The sequence below is a fragment of the Polyergus mexicanus genome, unplaced genomic scaffold (assembly GCF_030449975.1).
Source record: "Polyergus mexicanus isolate NDT 795.1 unplaced genomic scaffold, iyPolMexi1.0 SCAF_18, whole genome shotgun sequence".
Taxonomy (NCBI): Eukaryota; Metazoa; Arthropoda; class Insecta; order Hymenoptera; family Formicidae; genus Polyergus; species Polyergus mexicanus.
The window spans coordinates 4,577,654-4,603,580 of record NW_027223338.1 but is presented as its reverse complement, the minus strand read 5'-3'; the positions used below and the strand labels follow the sequence as shown (position 1 = coordinate 4,603,580).

General features: G+C 37.4%; 4 protein-coding genes and 1 long non-coding RNA gene across 23 annotated transcripts in view; 3 read left to right on the top strand and 2 right to left on the bottom strand.

Annotated features, from left to right (window-relative positions):
- The window catches only part of LOC138941359 (GEL complex subunit OPTI), a 1,080-nt gene extending 533 nt beyond the window's left edge, over positions 1–547 (top strand). Inside the window, exons 3-4 of the mRNA XM_070310941.1 lie at positions 87–216; positions 311–547. Coding sequence (XP_070167042.1) covers positions 87–216; positions 311–352 — 172 coding nt within the window. The 3' untranslated portion in view covers positions 353–547. The remainder of the gene's footprint in view (positions 1–86; positions 217–310) is intronic.
- The window catches only part of Prpk (TP53 regulating kinase), a 24,171-nt gene extending 8,481 nt beyond the window's left edge, over positions 1–15,690 (bottom strand). The window contains exons 1-14 of one of the 17 annotated variants that reach the window (XM_070310923.1): positions 15,631–15,690; positions 14,758–15,250; positions 11,475–13,456; positions 10,949–11,167; positions 10,038–10,109; positions 9,504–9,962; positions 9,154–9,402; positions 8,284–8,431; positions 7,101–7,815; positions 5,944–6,795; positions 5,443–5,791; positions 1,707–1,898; positions 1,375–1,647; positions 6–1,000 (exon numbers count right to left, since the gene is read on the bottom strand). In XM_070310923.1, coding sequence (XP_070167024.1) covers positions 753–1,000; positions 1,375–1,647; positions 1,707–1,898; positions 5,443–5,653 — 924 coding nt within the window. In that variant the 5' untranslated portion in view covers positions 5,654–5,791; positions 5,944–6,795; positions 7,101–7,815; ... (6 more) ...; positions 14,758–15,250; positions 15,631–15,690 and the 3' untranslated portion in view covers positions 6–752. Of the gene's footprint in view, positions 1–5; positions 1,001–1,374; positions 1,648–1,706; positions 1,899–2,235; positions 2,337–2,631; positions 2,763–2,831; positions 3,031–5,437; positions 5,792–5,943; positions 6,796–7,100; positions 7,816–8,283; positions 8,432–9,153; positions 9,403–9,503; positions 9,963–10,037; positions 10,110–10,948; positions 11,168–11,474; positions 14,181–14,757; positions 15,251–15,630 lie in introns of those variants that run through there. The other 16 variants (XM_070310925.1, XM_070310921.1, XR_011448155.1 and 13 more) reach the window with 16 other exon arrangements.
- Positions 2,134–6,950, top strand: LOC138941357 (uncharacterized). Its single transcript, XM_070310938.1, has 2 exons — positions 2,134–3,116; positions 6,017–6,950. Exons 1-2 carry the CDS (start codon positions 2,966–2,968, stop codon positions 6,712–6,714), a joined length of 849 nt encoding a protein of 282 aa, XP_070167039.1. The 5' UTR covers positions 2,134–2,965; the 3' UTR covers positions 6,715–6,950.
- On the top strand, positions 7,457–25,738 carry Nuf (rab11 family-interacting protein nuf). Of its 3 annotated transcripts, none has more exons than XM_070310917.1 (10): positions 7,457–7,740; positions 12,937–13,414; positions 14,775–14,849; positions 16,205–16,243; positions 17,177–17,318; positions 23,555–23,719; positions 24,011–24,380; positions 24,590–24,735; positions 24,829–24,873; positions 24,968–25,738. In XM_070310917.1, exons 2-10 carry the CDS (start codon positions 12,996–12,998, stop codon positions 25,088–25,090), a joined length of 1,524 nt encoding a protein of 507 aa, XP_070167018.1. In that variant the 5' UTR covers positions 7,457–7,740; positions 12,937–12,995; the 3' UTR covers positions 25,091–25,738. The 3 variants fall into 3 exon arrangements, with proteins under 3 accessions (XP_070167018.1, XP_070167017.1, XP_070167019.1); XM_070310916.1 differs by having other exon boundaries at positions 12,934–13,414; XM_070310918.1 differs by having other exon boundaries at positions 7,576–7,740; positions 12,934–13,414; positions 17,204–17,318.
- On the bottom strand, positions 16,342–23,713 carry LOC138941363 (uncharacterized). The gene is made up of 5 exons (XR_011448156.1): positions 23,446–23,713; positions 22,985–23,226; positions 21,898–22,604; positions 19,418–20,950; positions 16,342–18,055 (listed from the first exon to the last, which is right to left on the bottom strand). It is a non-coding gene; the product is annotated as an uncharacterized lncRNA (long non-coding RNA).
- Positions 25,739–25,927: the final 189 nt, after the last annotated feature.

Genomic DNA, 25,927 nt, shown 5'->3' with positions numbered 1-25,927 from the left:
ACGATCTCGAGACCTTTATTGAAAAGCTTGTGTGATTTATGTTTGTGAAATAATATTTTCCTCTCAATTGATTCTTGCTGTTTCAGATTTGTAGTAGTCAATGCGGGAATTACGTATTTATACTTTAGCAGTTTTCAACAAATCGATGAAGAAGAATTTGGTGGTATATGGGAATTGACGAAGGAAGGTTTTATGACCTCGTTCGCTGGTTTTCTGGTAAGTCCAAATCATACAGCGAATTCGCCAATTTCATGTTAATTGTATTACATTACGTGTACATCATACGATATACTGTAATATTTGTCAATAGGTGACTTGGATTATTATATACTCTGGATTGCATTTTGACTGATTTACATTTTAAATCGTGGATACACAAAAGGAGCAATAGTTTTTCATATAAATCATCGCCGCTGCCAAATTCATTATGCAATAGCCACTTCCTCGCAATAGGTATCGTTACATACTGAATTCTTGCATATTGTCGCATATTGTTACATACAAGTATGATATATTTATCTGTATAAAGATCTTCTTACCTTCTCAAGCAGTGTGTTTTGATTCCACGACCAATCATTCGAATTGCAATGGAAGCACACGCGTACAATTTATATCCATCAACTGTACAAAGTTCAGTTAAGTATTTGCAATTCAATGCGTATTGCAAATTACAAAAATAAATTTATTTATACACCTCGCGTATTCTTTGGAATCGTAAAAGATCGCAATAATCGAGGACGCCCATCGTTCTTTTAGCCGATCATCAAGCGCTTACGTCCTCGCGCCTGTACCTGCTTATACTTGCCGAGCACTTGCTCGCATTGATTCTTGTTCTGATAGTTCTGCTGATAATGATGAAAAATGCGGGAGAACAACGTCGGCACTTCGGAATGCGCGCTGAGCAGCGATCGCTCGAGAACGTATAAATCGACCGCCTTATCCTCCACTGTGGAATCCAGTCGGGCCAGTCCAAAGTCTATCATTACAAATCGAGTTTCGGCTATGGAGAAGAAAGGGGGAAAAAAAAACAATGTAGAAAAATAACGGAGTCGATTTAGAAAATTGGAAGACATTGCAATAGCGTGTACCTCAAGTATGTTAAAATTCGACTGTATCTTTGCAATTTGTTTTACAGACGCGTTAATAAAATAAATATGTATCTAGATAGCCAATTGTCTGAGAAGTTGCTGTCATGTTGCCAAAAATTGTATTATTGTTGACAATATGTGAGCAATATAATTAATCATGCTCATCAATGTGACAGCATTATGATTAATTAATATGATTAATCACGCTTGGTTATCTGGGTATGATAAGTGAAACAGTTTTACACTGCAATATTTACCGTATTCGAAACGTTATCGCGAAAGTTACCTTCGGATTGATCGTTGCAGGACAGTTCATTGGAGTCATTCTTGAGCAGTATATTCGACGTAGTCAGATCCCCGTGGATCATGTGTCTCGAATGCAGTCTGGCTATGAGCGTGCCTAATCCGCGTCCTATGAACTCCACCAGATCATCCACGTTCGTCTTTCCCGAAACATTCTCGTCTATAAAATCCTTGAGTACTGCGGCGTTCTCCACGTACTCCATGTAGATACTGCGTCGTTCTACGTCCACCAGGTACAGGGCTGGCGTTGCTATGCCTTTAGGATAACGCAATGAGGGATAAATGCGTTCTGCGAACAGAGATTTCACTTTTTACCTGCCGATTTCGCCCGAATGATGGCCCGAGCCTCGGCCTTGATGCGATCCTTGGTGAGACGCGCGTCCAACTCCGGATGTCGATAATTTTTTACGAATCTCTCCTTCACCAGACTCATCCTTCCCAAGTAGAGACCCTTATAGAGGCGCGCCTCCGCACCTTGCGCTATTAGTTCCAAGTCTTGCATTATCACTGCAAGAAGTACACGTACGAGTCAGAGAGATTATAAATGCGTGAATATCACTCTGGAAATTGTTATATTATTCTTATTTATGTTATTAATCGCATTTGTTGATTTCATCAGACAAATATACTTTCATATTCATGCGATTAACAACACATGGTCATTGAAGCAATTAGCTCGCTTTTGTTGACAAAGTCAAATGTTAAAAGAAACTAAAGGCACTTAGGAGAGCGCTATTAACCCTTAAAAATCACATAAGAGTCATTTTGACATTGTGTATCGATATTCTGTATTTACTAACTTTCGTATAAGTAATCAATAAAAAAGAAAATGTTTAAAATTTACTTTTTTAACTTCTGTTGTTCATGATTGTTTTCTACAAATGTTAAGGAATATATATAAATTTTCTCTAGCACACTTTGACCCCCATATGTGATCAGAAACAGAGAAAAAAAAATGTGTTACAAGGGTTAATAACGTTAACGAGAGTAGGTCTCGATCGAAATCCTGTTATCGAGAGGAGAGCGCGAGCTACTCGCGTCAGCAAGGGTCGATCGAAATCCTGCGGTATCAGAGACCACGTGCACGCGCATGTCCGAGTAATTGGACACGCAAAACATTGTACTCGCGCGTTGGTCTCGCGAGACTCTAGGTGTACCTCCCCCCTATCCTCCAATTTATCGATGATAAAGCGATCGACGAATTAAGCGATTAACTCTCGTTGGAGAAATTAAAACGCACGCAAACATCACTTGGCCGATTAGAGCCGTAGAGGCAATCTCCAAGACGGGGATTTCGTGATTCCAGGGGCAGGGATTCGCTTGCGCGAGGCGAGGCGAAATATTAAAAGGGCGAGGGCGGCGCGAGGTACTTGGGGAGAGCGTGCGACCGCTAGCGCTAGCGAGGCGAGACGAGGGCGAAACGCGAATCGATCGTCGTACCCGCCAGCGTCCTGCGCGCTAATCGCTATCCCGGCGCTAGTATTCGCCCGTACTTTGTTCCCACCGGTCCCGTCGCCGTCCTCGTCGTCGTGCGAGCTACATTAACTCGGCCAGGTCTCGAGTGCGGCATCAGCATGAGGGACGAGGTGAAGATGGACGCGAATCGGCTGATCGCCGAGGTCTACAAGCGGCCGGCTCTCTGGAACCAAAGGCACATCTCCTATCACAATCGCGAAGTGACCAATCGCGTCTGGATGGAGATCGCGGCGATATTCAACCTCCCCAGTACGTGTTCCTCGGGTACAAGGGGCGAGCTCGCCGCGACGCATCATCCCTTCGCCCATGCGTCGACTGTTCGCGCGACTGCATTCTCTCCGTCAGCGTGGATATAAGACTCGATCGCGCTAATTGTGACACTGGGATGAACTTGCAATGACGAATTGCAAAATTAGGAGAAAACTTTATATAACCAGGGTGTCTGATCAAATCTTGTAAAAAAGTTTCCCGATCTTCCAGGTATTTTTATTCGAAATTCCATGTAACGAAAACATTTTAAGGATTCTATTTTCTGTAACTTTCTAAAATAAGATTTATGGGTTTTCTAATGCTTTTCACTTATACGAAGGAAAACCAAAGAGCCATTTTAACTTTCAAATGCTAGATTTTCAAATGAGGGCATAACATTTTCATTTTTTATCACTAAAAATTAGAATAAAGGATATATATATACTGCATATTTCATATATTAAGTTACGACATTGAATAGACGAAGACAAAGATATATATTTATATAATAAATATTAAATAAATAATTCACAGTTTGGCTTATCAGCGGATTGTCAACTGCTTGCAATATAAAAGCAAAATTATTTAAAATAGAACTTTTTTTTAACACTCCCCGAGTTCCAATAAAATTCCGTAAGATTTTCCCGATTTTCCGGATATAAAAGAAATCCTTGAGAATTCTAAATTTTCCATGTTTTTCTGTAGACACCCTGGTAACTGCTTATTCCAAGCGGATGATTTACAAAATTCCGCAACATGCGACGACTGTCCATCAATTTTTTAAGAAACGCAACCATCTATTGTACAAATAATCAGAATATTTTTTTTAGAAAAAAATATACATATATATAGAAATATACGGGGTGGGGTATTTATACTGAGACACCTAAATATCTAAAAAATAAAGCAAGATAGAAAGAAATGTTTCAAACAAAAGTTGTTCGGTTCTAAGGGGGTCATAAGATGGTGCCATTAGTTTGACCTTGGGTGGAGACGCTTCGGAGATTTCAATGTCAATCTTGTCTTATTTTCTTTACACCAATTGATGTCTCTAATTTTTTGAGCTTAAAATATTAAGATAACATTATTGCAATATAAATAATTTTATCAGATATTTCATAGTTTATATAAAATTATGTCGAAGTAAAGTAATAAAATAAAGTATAAAATATCTCGTAAACTATTAAACTTTTGGCCATTATATCCCTATAACTCTTTATGCAGAATATTGCAAGGAATAGATTAAAAAAAAATTTGGGTGTTTCCATTCAAAAAAAGATTGACATTGAAATCTCCGAAGCACCTCCACTCAAGGTCAAACTAATGGCACCATCTTATAACCCCCTTGGAACCGAACAACTTTTGTCTGAAACATTTCTTTCTATCTTGCTTTATTTTTTAGATATTTAGATGTCTCAATATAAATGCCCCACCCTGTATATAGAAAAATATATATCTAGAGAAAAGAAAGAAAAACAAGCAGCAAAGAAAATGCATCTTTGATGTTTTGGCAAAGTTTCTCTTTTGAGATTGAATTATATTATAAGAATTACCGCAATGTGATTATTTTCTCTCATATCCTAATGTCACAATTTCTCTTATTATATTATATTTTATGGTAGTGTATGGATTAAAATCCTTGATACAACTTTGAAATTTTATGCAACTCCATAACGAGAAAACTGAGAAGAATCCTACATGTATATATTATCATACAAGATCGTAACGACGTTCTCTTTGAACTGTGTTTAAAAAAATCATATATCACATCACGTATTACATCGTCAAATATCACCCTGTATCTCGCGCAATCGAATTATTTTACATTTTGGTAATATTTTATCGTGACGATAAACAAACAAGCATTCTTAATTCTGTTTATCGAATTATTTCACCGAATAAAATTCGAATTTAAAAATATAAAGCGGATATTCTCTTACGTGGTTTTCGCGATATCGTGGTTTTTCTGATATCGTTCTATTTTTACGTTACATTTCCGTCGTGAATAAAACATGATTTTTTTTTTATTCATACGATCCTGATTAAAAAGGGGAAACGATTTTTTTTTTTTCATTAGGCTCATCTTTAGCTGACAACTATAATTATTAATTATACAAATCTGATTTTAAAAAAATGAAGGTTTCAGTGCAAGAATAAAAAGTGACGTTCTTATTTTAAATGAATCTTGTAAATTGTTCTTGCATCGAATACGTCTCACATACACACATATACGCACGCGCACAACTATATTTTACATTCTCCTGATTAAAACCCATATTTTAATTCTATCCGCTCTAGATATAGTTTTGATCTTATCTAACCTCACTTTTTGCTCGTGAAGCATCGTTGTCGTTGATTATTATTTGCGTATTATTCGTGTCGTTGCAACGATCGCCGGATGCTTTTACCTGCGACGTATTCCGGAATCGAACGAGGTCCCACGTCGCACATATGTACGTACTTCGATCGTAACCTCGATCGAGGTTCGAACCGCAAACCGTAGTACGGATGTACGAGTCACCCGGTCGATGGAGCATGCGTAGATTATGCGTCGATGCGCGCGTGCGAGAGGGCAGTTAATAATCCCGCGCTTTATTAAATACAAAAATCTATATCTTCCATCCAATACTCCTTGATATTTATATTTTTATTCATAGATTGGATCCAGTATGATCCTGAAATAAAAGAAACTGTTGAAAATATGCTCAAATATAATATATGATCAGAGTAAAATCATTGTTGCTTCTTACAATGCACATATTCGTATCCGAGATAGTCATCTCGATGTCATTTTATAAAAAAAAAATTTAGTTTCTTTTCTATTTACATATCTAATAATGAATTTTCCTAAATCCGCTCCGTTATGCCTGCAAAGCAATCTTCCATTCATCTGCTTGCAGAGCCGATGCTGAAGGCGAAATGGAAGGGTTTGCGCGACACGTTCCGCGCTGAACTGAAGAAGGACCAGGTGTATCGCAAGAGCAAGTTCCATCGGAACCGGCCGGTATGGATCCACTTCAAGAGCCTGCAGTTCCTGAAGGAGCAGATGCTGCCGCGGCCGCCCATCTGGGAGCGCAGCGTCGCCAAGACCGAGGACGAGCTACAGCCTTGCGAGAGCGAGGCCGAGAATCCGACATCCGGCATCGACGGCGGTCTCGACGATCGGGACGCGATCGCCGATCATCTGCTGTCGATGGCCGGTGACGGTAACATCGGTCATCATCAGCTGAAACTGGACGGCGATCATCACGGCAGGCGTGGCACGGTGGACGTGAAGCGGGAACCCGAGGAGAGCTTCGACAACTTGGAGTTTCAGAACGTCGCTGACAATCTCGCAGAAAATGAAATGATGCTGCAGAACATCTCGCCGGAGCAGGTCCTTATGAGCGACAGCGACGGTGGCGTCGGCCTGGCCGGCATCGATCCCCTCGAGGGCAATCGCTTCGATGATAACTATTACTTCCTGATGAGTCTGCTGCCGCACATCAGGACCCTGCCGGCCGATCGCAGAATGCTGCTCAGGATACAGATGCAGGAGCTCGTTTACAAGGAGGTCTACAAGAAGACCATCGAGGGCGAGCAGACGACAAAGACTTAACTGTTGCCGCGTAAAGTGAGGCGTATTCGTAAGCTTTCCTTCGAGGAATTTTTTTTTTTTTTCCCCATACGAAATCGATTGCTAAAGATGAACAAAAAGAGAAAGAATACAGTTATTTCCTATTAATACTATGCGTCTAATTATAGAACTACAAAGGTTACTGCCTGGATATAGATAACTCGGAAAATAATTACATTGTAAGATAAAGAAAGCTGGCTCTTTTCATATTTTTGTTATTTGTAAAAGTTCTATGCGAGTATGCGCTCTCATCTTTGGGACAGTTTGAAGATTAAGAAAAGAAAAGAAAAAAAAAGGAAAATTCTTTCCGTTTTTTTTTTCAATTCTTTTCCAAAGAAAAAGCTTTCGCCAACACAATATAATAGTACCTGCATCTACCTGCCTACGTGTAGTGGTACGGGTCACAGTTCCCTTAGGTAGGTCACAAACACGCGCCTCGCACCACGGTGTTAACACATTGGACTCGCGTCACAGACACGGTTGAGCGACATTGGTGCTTTCTCGTACCTGCGAGTACGACCGTGACGCACACACCTGTGCGGTACCTCTGATGCAGTGTCGGGTATCCGTACACACGTACACACCCACACACCTATACCACTTGCACTGGCATTTCGCAGAGCCGCGCGACCAGCGCATGCGTACCCACTGTGACTCCAATCGGGACCGCGTTTCCTTCGCTTTCGCGTTGCGCTCTGCCCATCTACCTACCTATCAACCTACCTACGTTCAGTTCGTCACCGCCGATCATCGCACCGTTATCCCGATCGTGCGTGTTTCTCGTTCACTACCTGCCTGCTTCTTAGTTGCTCTCCTTTTTCTCCTTCTCTCTCTCTCTCTCTCTCTCTCTGTCTTTGACTTTTTTTTTTCTTTCTATCACGAATAGCGTCACATTGTTGTGTAGCGTCGCGTGGTAGGTCTCTATCGTGCCACCACAGGTGATAGTGGCTTGTGATATACGGGATACGTTGCCGTTATTGTGCTGCTACAACGTAGGATCGACGTAAGGTGAGTCAATTTACAGGAATCTCACTCGACCTCCGTACCGGTTTCGATGTGTCCTAGAACGATCCTTCGCTAGACCTGCAATGGATAATTCTTTGGTCAATTTGGTCCTTTCTCAAGGCAAAATATCAATATTCCCATCCTTGACCAGTAAACATTTTTCAAACTCAATTTTAAAACAGAATTTTATCGCAGATAAAATTTTATAAAACTTTGTTCGCAAAGGAACATCCTACTTTTGATCGCGATTCATTTAAGGAGATCGATGTTTGAATATTTTTACTGATGAAAAATCGGCTTCAGATTAGCCAAAGAATGTGCCATTGATATGTGACAAATATTGTACATCTAAAACGCGAGCGATTTTGACGAAAGAAAGAGAGAGAGAGAGAGAGAGAGAGAGAGAAATTCGTTTTACATTTTTGTTGATGTCGCGCGAATGTGCAAACGGATGTGAGTGAGATATTCAATGTCGCTAACACTATAAATTCTATTGTACAGATCTTGGATCACTTTCATAACAATTTTCTTTGTATAATATGTAACCTTAGAGAGGATTATTAATTTCGACGTATATGCAATATGATGAGCGTGTCCAGTTTGGAAATAGAGCGTGCTCGTTCGACCTAGTCTAGCGTTTCATATCCCTCAACTCTGTATTCGTCTCACACGAATACATCGATTGCGAAATCGCCTGAAAAAAAAGGCAAAAAAGATATTTAAAAAAAACATATAATATATTATTTTATTCAAATAAAAAGAAAAAAAAGAATCTTTTATTATATTATTATATTCTTTTTCCACGTGTTATCACAGAGATCAAATACGTCAATATTAGAAAGTATATTTGATCAGAAACAAAAGCCTTTGATAAGAAAAGTAGGGAAAACAAGGTTTTCAAGTTCACAACGAATAACACGAAGAACAAATCGTATATAACATGAAAATAAATATCGCAAGAGGATAATCGGCTCCGAATGATATTTAATTCGCTCGTTGATGAGCGATTTGGTCCAGGGCTACACGGATGCTGGATATTCGTGTTGCCGTTGAAAGAAAGATGAAATATCGGAAATTCTCGCGCGCATGTTAAATATATACGTTTCTCCCCGTGTCTACCCTAAATAAGCGAACAGGAATTCTCGACTCTCTGCCGATTCGAAACGCGTCTACGCATTCCGTTTCGAGTGACAAGTGCCTGGAGACCGAAACGGCGGTCCTCTCCCCGGCGCGCGCTTGGTAAACAGCTCGTATAATAAACGCCAAGCGAGATTACACGATTGTAGGCCGATTTCGCCGCGTATCGTTTGACAATTAAGCAAACAAAAAAAAAAAAAAAATGTGAACTCGAAGCGAATCAGGTAATATATGACTCTTGTGCGCGAGAGTATTAAAAATAAGTATATAGTGACTTACCAGCAAGCTGCAATGCCTCAACTTTGATAATTTTATCATAGTTTTCTTTTTTTAAAAACACATGTATATGTACTTATATAAGTAACATTTGCCTTCTCTTTTTTCGCTTGTTTTTCTTTGCGTCATCAATGCTCAAACGTTGACATGTGAAAATGAGTGTGTGTCAAGTGCAATAGTTTCAAGGATAAATAATTGAAACGTTGCATCGTTCGACATTTTTGCATTAGTTATTGATTCGCGAAGCAAGTGCTGTAAATATAAAGTTAGTATTTATAAACTATGTATTTAAGGAGCGAATGTGTACAGTATACGCAGTTATCGGTTTCTAGTTAGTAACTCGGGATATTTACGTGGAAGTATAAATGTATGATAGACTATATCGTAGAGTACGCCGTGCATTATGTACGAATCCCTCCTCGATTTATTTTCGATTTCCAATTCATTGTAACGCGAGTATTCGCCATTAATCCTCTCTCGTCGAACGAATAACTTTGAATGATTTTACTTTGAATAATACTTTTATAAATGAGTGCGCAATATTTAATCTTTCATCTTTGCTTCTTCTCCGATTATCCTCGTTATCCTCCTTCTCCTTGAGCGTCAACGTCCTCGATTAGAAACACTGTTTTCGTCCGATCGATCTTTATTAATATAGATAATTTAGATTTATTTTGCGTCCTCTATCTTGCGCACGGCTCCTATTAGCCCTCTACAATATTATTGTTATTTAACGTTGTGAGCCTTCAGGATTATTATTTATTAATATAGTTTCGTACTTTATCGCCTCGAGTGTATCAAGTATTTTATATCTGAAATCCTTATTTTTTAAGAAACGCGAAAATCACATACAATGGTATTACAATTATATAAAAGTGTTTTCTTACCATTATACCATGTCAAGATATAAAAGATGTTAAGCACAAACCGCAATTTTGATTTTTGGAACAAAATTTTTCCTAAAATGAATAATTTATTTTAATAAGTTAAATAATAAAAGCTTGTTATATTGAAAAAATAAGTACGAACAATAATAGGTAAAAACAGGTTGTTTTATTTTAATGAATAAAGATATGCAAATAATTAAAAAAAATATATATTTTAATATGAATGTGTGGGACTCAACGCTAACTAATTTCTTTATCATAGAAATATAAAATATATACAGAAAAAAAATTAAAAAAGAGAATTATTAACAATAAGTATAAAGCATGTAGTTTATATTTAGCTTATGCTAATTCAACATTAGTTAACGTCGAAGCATCCTACATATTCATATTAAAAAATTTTTTTTTAATTATCTACAATCTTTATTTTTGAAAATAAAACAATCTCTTTTTTACACGTATATGTCTATTATTGTTCATATCTATTTCTTCAATCATTTATTTATTAGCCGAAATTATATATATTCATTATTATAAATTTTTATAACACTATTATTATAAACGTATTAATATCTAAAGCAGATTTTACTTTAATCAAACGAAAGTTTGAGAGAAATTTAAAAAAATATGTAGAATTTCTTTGTCTCTAAAATGTTGGAAAAAAAAGAGGGTGAAAAAAACAAACTTATTATCTTTCTTAATACTTTTCGAAATAAAAAGACCCATGAATAATCAAATTCGGACTCTGTGATCTCTCGAGTGGTAGTTTCTCCCGTTAGACGACACGTTGCGCTATACTTTGATATCGATAAATATAGACAAGTGCTATTTCGAAAGAGACAGAGATAGATAAAGAAAGGGGGAACACTTGGCAATATTCCAGCTCACGATAATACGATTAAATCTCGTACATTAAAATCTCTTTTGAACTTGACGGCCGTCTTTCATTGCACATATGTGTTACGGAGTCACGTGTGAAAAGAGGAACGTTCAATCGATCGATAATGCGATCTGTCGATGCTTCATCCGTACAGCTACACCGTTGCCAGAACATTTTCATCATCCACAGGCTGTTCCAAAACCATAATTTTAATATAGCTGCTTTAGTAGACAGTTGATAGTCGATCTTCCTATAAGAAAATTTCTAGAAGTATTATTTATCATACTCTTATATTTAATTTTATAATATACCTTTATATATATATTTATTTATTATTTAATATATTTAATCTAATATTAATATTATTTTTATCTAAATTCAAAATAAATTTCTCATAAAGCAAAATTTATCTAAATTTAAATCAACAAAGATGCTCGCCGCAAACTTAAAGCGTTTTACGCTTTAAAGATGTTAAAAAAAAAACAAAAAAAACTTTGTCGTTAAAATTAGAATTGTTAAAACTGGCTGCGTGTGCGAAATACTTTGTACATCCGAACCTTTAATCGTGCTCATCGTCATTCTATCTTGCGCGAAATCCTTTCTTTATGCTTTTTCGCCGATTCATCGATAGCAATTTTGCGTTAAACGGCAAAGAATCGCTTTGTTTCTTCCGACTGACTAATATGCCTCAAAACGAAATACACACGGTGCATCATAATCTCGATAAGACACATTTACATTTTTAATGCGCCGAGAATTCACGCATACGCATGCACGAAGGTTACACATCCGCGGCTTATGCTAACGAGATGAAATCTTCAAAGTTTAAAAGTTTAATATAGCCGCATGACTCACGCGGAACGTGAAAGATTGGGATAAGAGAGTAAATAATTCCCAATCACGTAACAATGCGAAGGCAAAATCGTAAATAATTCATCTAGGCGGGTCATCTTGTTCTCTCCTTCGACGATTCTCTCGCTATTCTCACTGTACCGTGACTTCTCTGCCGTAGTTCTCACGCTTTGCTTTTACTTCGCTTCTCTAGAATGCATACGTTTAATAAGCTGACGAGATCTCGCTGTCATTCCATAATCCGTACGGGGCTGCGTTACCTCATTGGCCAGGCCGTTTACAAGTCGATATCAGCAGGCATTATGCAACAATAGAATGAAAGATTGTAAGAGATTTTCTTCGCTTTATTTGTCGGCTGCGCAGTTTAAATTTTATGCAATATAATGTATATAAGAGATATACAATATATGTGAATTCTATTAAAATTTAGATAGAACAATTATAGTTAAGAGAAAATTTATAGTTTAATTCTTTAATAATTATCCAGACGATGAAAATACCTGGAGAACATTTCTTAGAGATGTGTCGGTTTTATTATGTAAATTTATTATTCGATGTTGTCTTTAATTATCAACGTTAGGTTTCTACTGAGAAATTGCGAAATCTCGCATTTTACGCAAGTGATTTATCTCGTTAATGTATAATCGATTTTTATCAGTTGACATCAACATTGCAAAAAAAAAAAAAAAAAAAGGTCATAAACGAAAGAACCACAGGAGAAAGTATGCTTGAACTATTTCAAACTGGAAATCGGAATATTAAATGTTGCTTTTGTATCTGGAACTAATATAAACAATGTAAATAAAACATAGTAAAATATACAATATGAGACTGATAACTCCACATATCGAGAGATCTTTCACGATGCAAGTTTTGTTCCTCTCATTATATATCAAGTAAGGGACAAAAGAGTTGACAATTTTTTACCTCTTAAGACCAGTGACGTAAGCTAAAAAGTATGTAAAAAGGATCGCGCGATACAAGTTCATCTCGACCTCGACTCCTGATCCAGGGAGAAGAAGTTCTCGCGGGCAACGACTCGACTCGCATTTCCCTCCCTCTCTGTCTCTATTTCTTTGCCTCTTCCGCTGCGTCGCTAGTTAATTCCGAAGCGGACGCGCTCCTGGCATATCTCAGGCCTGACTCACGGACTTGGTGTTTCAGCAGCGGCGAATGAGAACGTCCTCCGTCGACACATGCTCGGATCCTGAGGAGGTCCGCGAAGGATGGTGAGCTCCCGCACGCCCAACGCCAACGTCACGTCCACCGTTGACGGCGGCGCGGCCAACGACGGCGGAGCGGCGTCGTCGCGCGACGACGAGGGCCGCGCGACAAACGTCGTCGACCGGGAGTGGAGTCAGAGCGAGCCGGCTTCTCTCTCGATGTCGACCGATCTGCGCAATCTCGTCATCTCGCATCTCTCGGATTCCGGACGGTATTCGTCGGCGAGTCCGGATCATCATCATCATCATCATCATCATCAGGAAACTACGTCCGACGTCGCCACGATCAAGATCGGCTGCCACGACGAGGAGGAGAGTTACGAGGGCTTCGGATCCGTCGAGGGCGACTCTGTCGACGACGGGCCGGACTCACCGGGCGGTAGCAGTTCCGCACCCTCGCCAACCGGTACCAATTCTCGCAGGTGAGAAGATCTCGACGAGCTTTCATTGTGGAAGATCGCTCTCTGTGGAAGACACATACACATATACATACATTGTGATAAAATAAATGTGTGTGTGTGTGTGTGTGTGAAAATAACTTATTTCTATAAAATTAAATATTTAATTAATAATATTAATAAATAAAGTAGTTTTAAGAAGAAACTCTCTTTCAAACTTCAATAAATTAGATATTTGTGAAAGTTCAAACCGAATGAGTAAGCATTCGTAATTTTCGGGATCGCTTTACGGCTCTAATCTAGGCAAGAAGAGAGCATAGTGAGCTTGGCCTTTTATTATGTCAATTGCTTCCTGCCGTTATTCGCTCGATACGTAACATTAGTTATGGAACGTAGCAAGTTCTTTCCGAAGCTGAATATACGGCAGAAATATTAAAATCTAGTAATCATGTAATTGAAAACATGCCCGTGTACGTATTACGCTGGATAAGTTATTATATAAGAGCAACGCGTTGCATACAATGTCTATCACCTTGGAACAATACCGACTGACTTGCTATCTGTATGCGCAGGTTACACAAGTTACGTAATAATGGCAATGTATTTTTAAGAGTGCCATTTTGCGATGCTTATATGTGTGCGATAAAGGATTCTCGACAGTTAAAATCTCAACCGCGTGATTTCCTATAATAATCGCGTTATACTTTTTCTTTAGAATGGCGATTCTTTTTGCACGTGTCATACTTGGCTTAACTTTAGCTTAAAATATTTAGCTACTTTCGCGCAACATTATTTCGTATCTACTAAAGAGTTTTTTTTTTTATGAAAAGATGAAAATTCTCTTATATACATTAAGGAGGAACTGAACAGATCAGCTACGTCATAAATTTAATACATTTCGAGATCCATGAGTTTGACATCGCGCCCCAAACACTTTTAGCCATTTAAAATATAAAACCAATAATTAATTTGTGAATTGAAATAAAGATTTGCCCATCGTAGAATTAAAATTATTCTCATGAATTATTGTATCATACAGTTAAAATCATAGTACAATCACTGTACACAAGTTCGATATAAAATAATATTTACGATTTTGAGATTAAATTATATTCTACAAAACAAATCTTTAGTTTAACTTATAAATTAATTATTAATTTTAAAAATGTAAAAGTGCGCCATGTCAATTTCATGAATCTCAAAATATATTATTAGATTTATCAACTTTTAATGTATGCTGATCCGTCCAATTCTTCCTTAAAGGCGCATTCGTTTGTACTAGAATGTCTCGCGTGACGGTTCATATCATTGTATAAAATTTCGCCGATCTTATAGACTGAGATCGCAGCGATACTCGCTATAATTACATTCCTTAATTTTGTAGAAATCCGAGAAGCCCGAACTCCACCGTTGGAAGACATTCCTGGCTGCGCACCTCGCTGCGGAGAACGCCTCCTTGGTAAGAGAAATACAACTTTGGTCAAGAGTGAGCGGGACGTAGATGCATAATTTCCATCTCCGGGGGAGAGAATTTCCGCCGTTCTTAAAACCCGCGTCGGCGAGACAATGACGTGTCTCGGCGCTGCGTTGCGTGTGAAAAAAAGTCTCGTGGGAAAGCGACTGACGACGTTAAATAACCGGCTCGCGTTAACGCATAACAAGAGAGATAAGGAACTTGTTAGATTTCTTGAGAGATTACTGTTCGTACGTCTCCGGTTATCTATCTAAATAATGACAGAAGGCGAATTTGACGGAATATTGTTATCCAAACAATCACTTCCTGTTTTTTTGTCGCAGTTTATTGTCAAAGCGCCGCACAGTGGGAGAAAATGAAATTTCGCGGTCAAAAATCTGCCAAATCTGTAAAAATAAACGAATGCCTTTGAACTTTGCAGATTATACTAAATAAAGATTGAATATATGAATTATGGATTAATAAATTATGTATCATATATATTATATATTATATACATATATATAAATATATATACATATGTGTGTGTGTGTGTGTGTGTGTGTGTGTGTATTTCAAGGGTATTTAATTTGAGGGACAAAAATATGGTACTAAATTTTGAAATTAATTAAAGATGTGTAAATTTGTACGTTAATGTAATATTAAAAATTAACTCTACATAAAATTATAAGTATTGTTTTTTAAACATTTTTTAATTTTTTAATTTTCCTGGTATAATTTATAATTTTAAACATATGTTTTTTCTCTATTCATAAAATTTACTCACCATAAATACTATTCTTTAATAATTGTTTTGCTTCTTGCGTTAATTCTTTCAACTTTTTATCTGAAACAGAGTTGTTCAATTATTTTTATTTCTTTATAAATGGATTATTTTTGTTTCGTCTTAATAATAATCTTTTTAATTTGTTCAAAATATCGCAAGAAATATAAGATATTAAGTTATACAATAGAAAGAAATTACTTTCTTATGTGATTTGTAATACATATATTGTATATTCGTAGAATTTGTATATTTCATATTATTTATAATAATAAGATCCGTAGTAGTTACTACGCGGAATTTGATAGCAAGCGAATTCGATTGCTACACTTGGCGATATATGTATATATATTTATTATCCGTGTATATTTATCGCAATTGCTCACAGCTCTGTTACGGAAGCTTACAATTTGGCTTAGTCAAAGATCGGATTATGAAATTTGGCACTTGCCATCAACAAGTTAGTAACGCGATAGAACTCGTTCAAAAGTAATCTATAAATAAATATAATAACATTTGTATACATTATATATATATGTAAATATGTTAAAGAAAATATTTTCGTATTTGCTTACAGTTCAAGCAGAAAAAGACTCAGCTCCAACGCCTTGGCAAGGTAAAAAAAATATTGTAATATATAATTTCTAAATTCGAATTGATCCATATAAAGAATTTCAACCATGTTTCTGCAATAAAGAAATTTTAGTGGTAATAAATTTTAAAAGAATCGAATCATCGATATCTTTTTTAAAGGATACAAATTAAATCTTGAGGATTTAAATCTCGACGTGCTAAAATTTTGTCGTTGTTAATGTCTGTTAAAATCGCTGCATTCAATCGATCAGCGTTTCTATGCGTATTTCGAAAATAATTGTTTTTTTTTTTTCCCTGCTATCTCTCGTGCCTTAATTGCCCCAACGCACGCAAAAGGAAAAGAGTAACCCGGACAAAAGAGTTCACCGGCCGTAGGATGATGCTTCTGCATCAGCGCTAATAATTCCAGACGTCTCGCTCCTTTCACGGAACTCGAATCGACAAACTTTCTAAAACGTGGGCGTTACGTTACTCATGTTCCATACCCGCGATACTTCGATATTCGCGCTTCCTTCCACGCTACCGTTGTTCCTCCAAATTACGTGCCTTATCCATCCGCTAAAATGGAAAACATTTGACAAACCTACACGTACAATAATCCAAGAGAAAAACATATCTAAACTACTTTAAGAAGAAGGGGGAAAAAAAAAAACAAGAATAGAAAATTATTTTTTCATTCTTAATATAAACTAAAATAAAAACGTAGGAAACCTATCTTTTAATAGCGAGAACTTTCACAATTTATCTTTTAATTAAAAGAACTTTCACACAAGTCGTTATTTGCTTAATAATCATTGGTAATTATAATTGTTTCTTTTAAGTTGAAATATTTACATTATTCTTACAAAATTTATGCTTTCTATAAGATTATCATACGTGAATGCTTAATATTTTCAAATAGAGTAATTCGGAAATTTCGTTTCAAAATCGACAATTTTTTCGCTGAATTCTAAAGAACACCTCTCCGACGTGACATTTGCAGCCAGCTTTATCGCAGTGGCAGCTTCAACAGCACGGGAATGGGCTCGAATTACGATGCTACGGATGATGTATACAGCGACGTATCTTTGGAGGACGTGATGGATCTCAGCCACAAAGTGAGTAAGATACGATTGTATACAAATAATTTTTTATCTTTAATTTTAAATCAGAGATTCGCCTAAATAAACTCTTATAGTTTCTACTTTATTCTATTTCGAAGAAACGGAATTTTGAGTGCGTTGAAACGTAAAAACAAAAGTCAAAGTACGACGCGAACAGAGTTGTAGCATCAACGCGAAAATCCGTTCGTCACTTTTCGTGTCAGGGGTTTAGCGTTAGTTTCTCTATACTTAACCTGTTTAGGAAGTTTCATCAAAATTATCGGTTTGCTTTTACTATCAAGAATCTTAAATGATTGGCATCTGAATCTTCAGAACCGTTGTCAATGTGCGCGACACGTTCCCGGCAATCCTCGAGCGACGCGCATCGAGATCACGAAAGGAACCATCAGCATCCCGCGGTACAGGTTCCTCATCCGTTTTATCTTCCTCCTCCCTATGCGCGTTATCCTCCGTACGATCCGTACGCGGCGTACCACTGTCCAGGCTTGTTTTATCCGCCGCCGCCGCCGTGTCACGTCCAACGTGACGTCGCCAAGCAGGAAACTGCGGTTTGGTCTTGGCCAGTTATCCTCTTCCTCGTATTCCTCGTGACCTTTTTCATCTGGATCGTTTATCGTAATTTTTCCCGCGAAAACCGACGAAAACTCGCCGCTTGGCTACGCTTGCGCAGGTTTCAGCCACAGGTAATCCTCGTCTCTTGATTATTTTGATTTCGCAATCTACCTGGGGATCTTGCAAAATTATATTCGATCAGACTGTATGAAAGAAATTGGCGTCGCAAATTTAAATCTATCTCGGTTTAATTATTTTGCATAATTATTCCAACTTTTACATACAAATAACGACAGGGGCGGATGCCGCTTGTTCGATTGACCTGGAATTGATTAAAGTTAAATATACAGGATGTCCCATTTTAATCTCCTCAGGCAAATATCTCAAAAACCAAGCCCGGAAGAGAAAAATGTTTCAGACAAAAGTTGTTTGGTTTCAAGGGGGCCATAAGATGGTACCATTGGTTTGACCTTGGAAAATCATTTGAAGGTCATGTGAAGGTCAACTTTAAAATCTTAAACGGAAACCCCCATTTTTTATTTAGTATTCTTGTAGCTGACATCGAGAGCTTTCCAAAACACTATAATAAAGTATTTTTTCATTAAGTACTTTTTGAGTTATTTTATATTTTAATCTGACATATTTTGATATAAAAAATAAAATATTTCGTAAAATGTTCAGTTTTCGATAATTTTACCGTAATACTTCTATGTACAGAATAATAAGACAAATTAATTAGTGCCAAAAAAAACAAATAATTGTTTAAAAAAATACATTGTAAATAATTTTCTTAAAAACAATTTTTTTTTTATACTAATTGATTTGTCTCATTATTCTGTACATAGAAGTATTACGGTAAGATTATCAAAAACTAAATATTTTACGAGATATTTAATTTTTTATATCAAAATATGTCAGATTAAAATATAAAATAACTCAAAAAGTACTTAATAAAAAAATACTTTGTTTTGGAAAGCTCTCGATGTCAGCTACAAGAATACTAAATAAAAAATGGGGGTTTCCATTTAAGATTTTAAAGCTGACCTTCACACGACCTTCAAATGATTTTCCAAGATCAAATCATTGTCACCATCTTATGGCCCCCTCGAAACCAAACAACTTTTGTCTGAAACATTTTTCTCTTCCGGGCTTGGTTTTTGAGATATTTGCCTGAGGAGATTAAAATGGGACATCCTGTATACATTTATATATTCCGTACAACTTTTCATCAAAATGTACAATTCTTTTTCCGAATAACGTAATTTTGCCGATGATATACGAAAAAAATCAATTTATTCCGAGACTACAAGAATAAGTTGCGATATCTCTCATTTCACGATCCTGTGACACGAATTTTTAGAGAAGGCTCAAGTTTCTCTGATAATTTCTATATGAATCCGCCCCTGAAAAAAGATAAACAAAATGCAAATTCTGTATCTCTTATCGACTAACGCGTTCCCGATATACTCGAGAGAATATTCGATAGAAAGGGAAACACAGTGACGCATACAGATAACGCATGTCGTACTTTTTTCGCCTACCTTATGTACAGAGCTATAATCGCGGATACAGAGTCCTGTAAAGCGGTCGAATTTCCCGAGGAATACGCGCTGATCCTTCAATCTTTCTCGGCTCGTATATAGACCGCGAGGACGGGGATGAAGCAAGACGCGGCTCATAACGTGAACCGTTCCGCGGAATTTCAACGGTGCACCGAGGATCGCGGCGAGTCCACTTCGCCGACAAATACGACAATAACGAGACCATTCGTCAATCCTGATTATGAGGAGGACGATGACGACGATCGGTACGGGAGCGAAAATCAAGAGAGAAAGCAGGACGCGATATTCATGAGACCAGGATCGATTCACCGTATACTTACGAATTAAAAAGTTTGAAGAGCGTGTGAAGGACAAAAAATTGGAAAGAATTAGGCGAGATCTGCATAAATGAGCCAATATTTAACTGCCAACAGAAGCAAGTAATTACTTTTGAGAAGAATGTCTATTATTGTCAAACAATCCGTCTTCGCGTTAAAAGATACAAAAAGGATCCGTATTATGTGTAATTTTATCGAACTCAGTTTAAAAATAAATTATAAAAAAATGACATTTAATTATATATAATAACCAGAGATATATCGATACAATTAAATAAAGAAAAAAGCATTTATATAAATGTTATATACACAAAATAAATAAAATTAATTAAAATAGAAAAAAATATTTTTAAAACATTACATATTCAATAAAAGAGAAGTTTCCGTGAGAATTGTCGCGTTTGCATTTATTATTAATAAATGTAGAGATCTGCGTGTCTGATCTGATGCCATCATACAAAATTATATCGATCTCTGTGTCTCTATTCCTAGTTAATTCCGGGATATCGGGTATGTACACATATATAATACATATATAGCTTATGCGAAATTTCACATTCTGTAGATAATTTCGTGTAAGAGAAACAGATGCCAATCATACATATTGAATATACAATACATATGATAATGACGTTGTTCGCAATGGGTCGTCAATTAAATTGGCAAGCTCGCATACGTGCTCATGTAAAATAAATCATAGCAAAAGATTCTGTTTAAATTGTATATCTTGAAAAAAAGAAAAAAAACTCAGTCACTTTTACTGGAGTCGTAAAATCTTACGGAATTCCACCACGTAGAAATATGAATCACGATTATTGGCAAAAATTCGCAAGTCACATTTACGACTGCAAGCAAATTTATAAGATTTTTGACGCAGAATGAAATATTCGCATGGGCTATCGAGCGCAGCTCGCAGATCTACTCGGATGGACAGGCTGGCTCTTCGCGAGTTCTCTATTAACCGCGGGATGGATCGTGTATTTGGCATGCAAGGCTTACAAAAATTGGACATTGCGCTTGACGTGATCACCTATAACGATTCGATAATGCACATTTTCTGCTTACAAGAAAATATATATTCGTAATAATGCGGCTGGAATATAATCCAAACAATCTTCATCGAATGAGCTGCGATTCTGTCCAAATCCAAAACAATCCAAACAATTTTCAGCTGTCAAACTCCTTGCGTGAGTTTCTAGAAAAAAAATTATATTAATTGAGAAAAATTGTGAACGAATATTGATGACATATTAAATAGCTAGAAACAAGAATATTAGATTGTCACATATAATAATGATCGAATATATATATCTACAGGAAATGAAAATTGTGAGTGCTGACACATTTGCGATGATACAAGCGGACGGCAAAGCGAGAGTTATCAGTCTCAAATATTAGTCTGGAAAACATTTATAGTTATTGATTAATTAATCATCAACAAGAATCAAAGTCGAATGTGCACGTCCGGAGTAATTAAAGGGGCGTGTATAGCTATTATCGGCAAGCGCCTATCGACGTGATATCGCTGGCATTCACAAATATGGTATGCAACGACTCCGATTACTCATTGTCAGCGTAATGAAGTATTATGTCAAAATGACACATCTTGGATATAAAAAGAATGATTTGAAAATATACGCTTGAGAGAAAAAAAAAAAAAAAAGAACGAATCCGCTCGAGAATTTCGAGTTCGGAGTAATTTTATGACTTCAACTTTCCGTGCGGAAAAATGAGACTATCGTGATTCCGTCATCGCGAATAAATAGTTATACGCTTCGCGTGTCTAGGACATTGGAATGTATGCCTAACGGATAACACATCGATTTCCGTTTCGAAGACATATTTATGCGGAAACATAACTTCGCCAGCGAAGTTCTCCTCGCGAATGTATGTCGCAGGTGAGAAAAGGCGTAAGGGCGGGCTATAGAGCGTACGGCGTAATACGACGGAACTGTCAAGAGTACGGAGTTAGCCGACACGTGGTATGGAGCGCACAAATAGCCTCGGCGGTGACTACTCCCGGCCCCAGCCTGCGGTGGGCGATCAGATAGAGAGAAAAGATATATATATATATATATATATATATATATATATATATATATAGAGAGAGAGAGAGAGAGAGAGAGAGAGAGAAAAACGTACGATCGCGAACGAACGACGACGGGCTTGGAATACATTCCTGACGCGTAGAAACCGCATAGAACATTGCTGTGGAAGTGCGCGTGTCTCTCTCGCGGAAGGAAGCCTAAAGTAAGCATCTTCGATGCGTATTATCGCGGCGCGGTCGCGCGTCGCGACGAAGGTGACGGCGACGAGGACGACGACGTTGGCGGCAGCGGCGACAAAAAGGAATCCGCGCGGGGATGACGAAGCGCGCTCGCGATATAGGCGATGACGTGACGTGATAACCAGGTCTACACACGAGACACCGCCGCCGCGATGGAGCTGAACTTTTGCGAAGAGACGATCGATCCGTGCGATCGCGACGTCCGCGCGTCCTTTTCCGGGGAGGGGCCGTCCTCCGGGCCTGGTGCCGGCCTCGAGTATGACCTGTGGGAAGGTCAATTCCAATTCGTAGGGCACCAGGCAACATCGCCGACACGCAACGATCGACAGCCACCTCGTCGTCGCGGGCACCGGCTCAGCGAGCAAGTAAGACGAGCAGATATCTCTCGGTCGGAAAAAAACGTCCGACGATTTTTCATCGACGGATTTTCAATTCTCTTCAAGTCCGATTTGCCGCGTCACGGGCGCGCATAAATGTATTTACGTATGCGATTATTGCACACATATCGCGCATCTATTTTTTGCAAATAGATATAGACGCTATTTTCGTGCAGCTTCAGGATCTAAAACAAAGATATATCCATTTCATTCTCGCATTAGAGATATATTTCGCATTGCTTTAGTGATATTCGCATCGTTATCTCGATTATTGAAAAACGTCACCCGGAGAATAGCAACTGTAACGAGTTTACGGCGGTATATCTTCCAATGTCTACCCGAATCGTATCAACTTGATTATCTTTAGTAGACGATATTAAATGAGTGAGGAATATTACGCGCAATATCGGTAATATTATGACATAATAAATATAAAGCGAAACATAATCAAGGGAATGAACTCCGCAAAGACGAGGTATTTCTATTGTGCTTTCTCAGATTTACCTGCGAAACGACTTGTTCGAGTAAAGATCATAAGCAGTGTTCTATTCGTTTCCATTGATACCTGTATTTCCATTGATAGTCGCGGTGACGTGAGCACGTGTACAACGCTCGTTAAAGGGAGTTTGCGTTTTCTTCAATTCACTTTCACCGCACGTTTCTGCGCCTACGTGCTATTCATATATCCGTAACGTCGATCAACGTCATATTTTCTCTTCCCGTCATATTTTCGGCTGTCATCTTTTGGACCTCTCATGACATCCGGAGGAAGAGCAGTGAAGGCGTAATCTTCTCCCGCAGTTTCATCTAGTTACATGTGACTCATTAATTTATCTTTCAATCCTATTCCATTATTTTTAAGCGCATTTAAAAAACATTGTTAGTTAAGTAAAATAGAATAGAGGTAAACAAATCTATTTTTCCCATCGTGTTATATATTAAATAACATTTTTTAATAACGTTAAAAGCAGAGCACAATTTCAATATTATTCATTAATACTTCATATGTTTAATATTCAAGTATACCGTAAAAAAAAGAAAATTGGGAAAACGATTCGCTCTAGAGAGATTCTCTCGAGTGAATGGCAAACGCGATGATCTCGCGATTGTTAAAATAATATTCTAAATGCTATAGGTTCAAATGATTCAAGAGCAAATGGATGCCTTAACAGATACTAAATCGGTCGGCGAAGAAAGGTATGCTCGAGCGAAACAGGAAAATGCGACGTTACAAGCGCGCATACTAATGCTCGAGGAGGCGGCCAAAGATGCTGAAACGAGGGCCGAAGAGAGGCTTCAGGTGAGTCACTTTGTCTATTCGCCGTAAATAGACCGAAGCTACATCTAAAATAAAATAGCATTGACTTGTAAGATACAAATTAACATTTGCATTTTGCATAAACTTTACATGATTTTTGATTCTACAATATATTCTTCAAGGTTCTTTTGTAGAACTAAAGTAAAAATAAAAAGAGGGATAGATATATTTTTGAAGAGATATATTTCTCAAAACAGATGAGTTTTCATTTACGCGGTCACGATATTTTTTATATAAAAACTTTATATAAGAATCTTTTTGTCTGCATTACAGACAGAGCAACGAAGGCATCGGGAATGGGCGTCCCGTTTGGAACGCGAGCGACAGTTGCAATTGGAAAACTATGCCATTAAGCTACAGGCTGCGGAGGTGGACAGTTCCAGCCTGAGGGATGAGATCGCGAGAGTACGCGAGCAGCTCGAGAGAGCAAGGGGGGACAAGACTCGACTCGAAAACGATCTCCGAGACGCCAGGAGGGAAGCGGACGCCGCGCGCGAAAGTGAACGTCACGCGATAAGCCGAGCTAACGAGGCTCATCATCAGTTAGATGTTATGAGAGAAGAACTTTCGTTACGAAGCGAGGATCAACAGAGGCTCGAAGAATTGGTACAGCAGGTGGTTCAACTTCAAGCTCGAAATAAAAGTATGTTCATTGTTGTAACAATGAATCATTATAATCATACTTGTTCCTGTCTCTCGACAATTTTTTTAAATCCAATTTATAATTTCACTCATGGTGAAAAAAAGAGACTACATTTTAATCTCTCTTAATATTGATACAATATATACGTGAAGCTATAAATATAAACCTTGATTCCAAGAGATTTTATGTAATGTTTCATTGATTCGTAGGCTTGGAAGAATCTCGAGACGAACTGCAGGCTGCTGCGGCGCTCCAGGCAGGTCGTGAACTTTTGATGCTGAATCCTTGTAACAATAATGCTGAGAAAGGTCCTAGTCTCGCTGTGGAATTGTTGGCCGGCATGAATCCAGACCAGGTAATTTTAGATACCTGATTATTTACGATACATCAATTGACAATCCTAAAGGAAATAATTAATATTAATATTAATTTTTTAAACATTTTATAGATTGATGGCCAAGCAGAGCTTGGCGAAACAAGCACAATGGCTGAAGTATGTGTTCAGATTAATCTGAAATTTTACAATCTTTATTGTATACGCATTTTTAAAACAATCTGATTAATCTCTGCAAATCATATCATTACAGTTGAAACAAGCCCTGAAGGAACAGCAAGAAGTAAACGCGCAATTGAGAACATATATTGATGGGATATTACTAAACATTGTGGAAAATTATCCGCAGTTACTAGAAGTGAAGCAAACACACTGAAATATAGCGCATTGAGATTATCATTAAATTCTAAATACTTTGAAGGCAATTGTACATTATTATCGAATCCAACATTGGAGATAGGATTAGAAATTGGCTGATGTATAATTATATTTTATATATGCAATGTTTTTTAATGCGAAAAAAAATTCTTTGTGCAAAAGCATGCGTCAAATTCGCAAGCAAGAAGAGTCAATTTTAATCGAGGGCTCTCTCCGGATGATTAATTTTCGAACAATGTGAAAAGAATGTCTAGAAAGAACTTTAACTTGGACATTTTTTGTTTGTTTGTTCTGGGATGTCTTTAACAATGTACTTGTTGTATCTTCTAGATCGGACTCTGCTGTGTTTTCGATCATTAATACTCTAGGCAGAATATGCAGCGATGTAAAAGGAAGACAACTTTTGATTGATTTCCTTTAGCGAAGCGAGCTCTGCATCACATTGTTCGCGAATCATTGAGCCAATTTACCACTGCCGTTGTTGCTAAGTTTTATCGCGCAAGTTTCTCGTTACCAGAGTGGAAGGTCCATCTTAATTATATAAATAGCTAGTACATTACAAAACACATACACGAGATCGTTGAAGTATATTAAAGTACTGATATACATTAACGACAGTGTTGTCAAGTGTTACCTATAAATAGAATATAAATATACATTTATATATTATATATATATATATATATATATATATATATACATAAGTGACAACGGATGAGACGCGACTGTGCTATGTATTGCGAAAACTGTGATTCTCGTTAGAGTACCTTTTAAACTAAAAAATTAAATGTCAGCAATATACGCACTTATACAATTTATATAGGTGAAAATCTTG

Bases quoted from the DNA above. Each gene is read 5' to 3' on its own strand.
- LOC138941357 (XM_070310938.1), top strand. From the start codon at position 2,966: ATGAGGGACGAGGTGAAGATGGACGCGAATCGGCTGATCGCCGAGGTC. The intron at 3,117-6,016 runs GTACGTGTTCCT...ATCTGCTTGCAG, and splicing joins GGCGATATTCAACCTCCCCA to AGCCGATGCTGAAGGCGAAA.
- Nuf (XM_070310917.1), top strand. From the start codon at position 12,996: ATGGTGAGCTCCCGCACGCCCAACGCCAACGTCACGTCCACCGTTGAC. The intron at 13,415-14,774 runs GTGAGAAGATCT...TTAATTTTGTAG, and splicing joins ACCGGTACCAATTCTCGCAG to AAATCCGAGAAGCCCGAACT. The intron at 24,381-24,589 runs GTATGTTCATTG...ATTGATTCGTAG, and splicing joins ACTTCAAGCTCGAAATAAAA to GCTTGGAAGAATCTCGAGAC.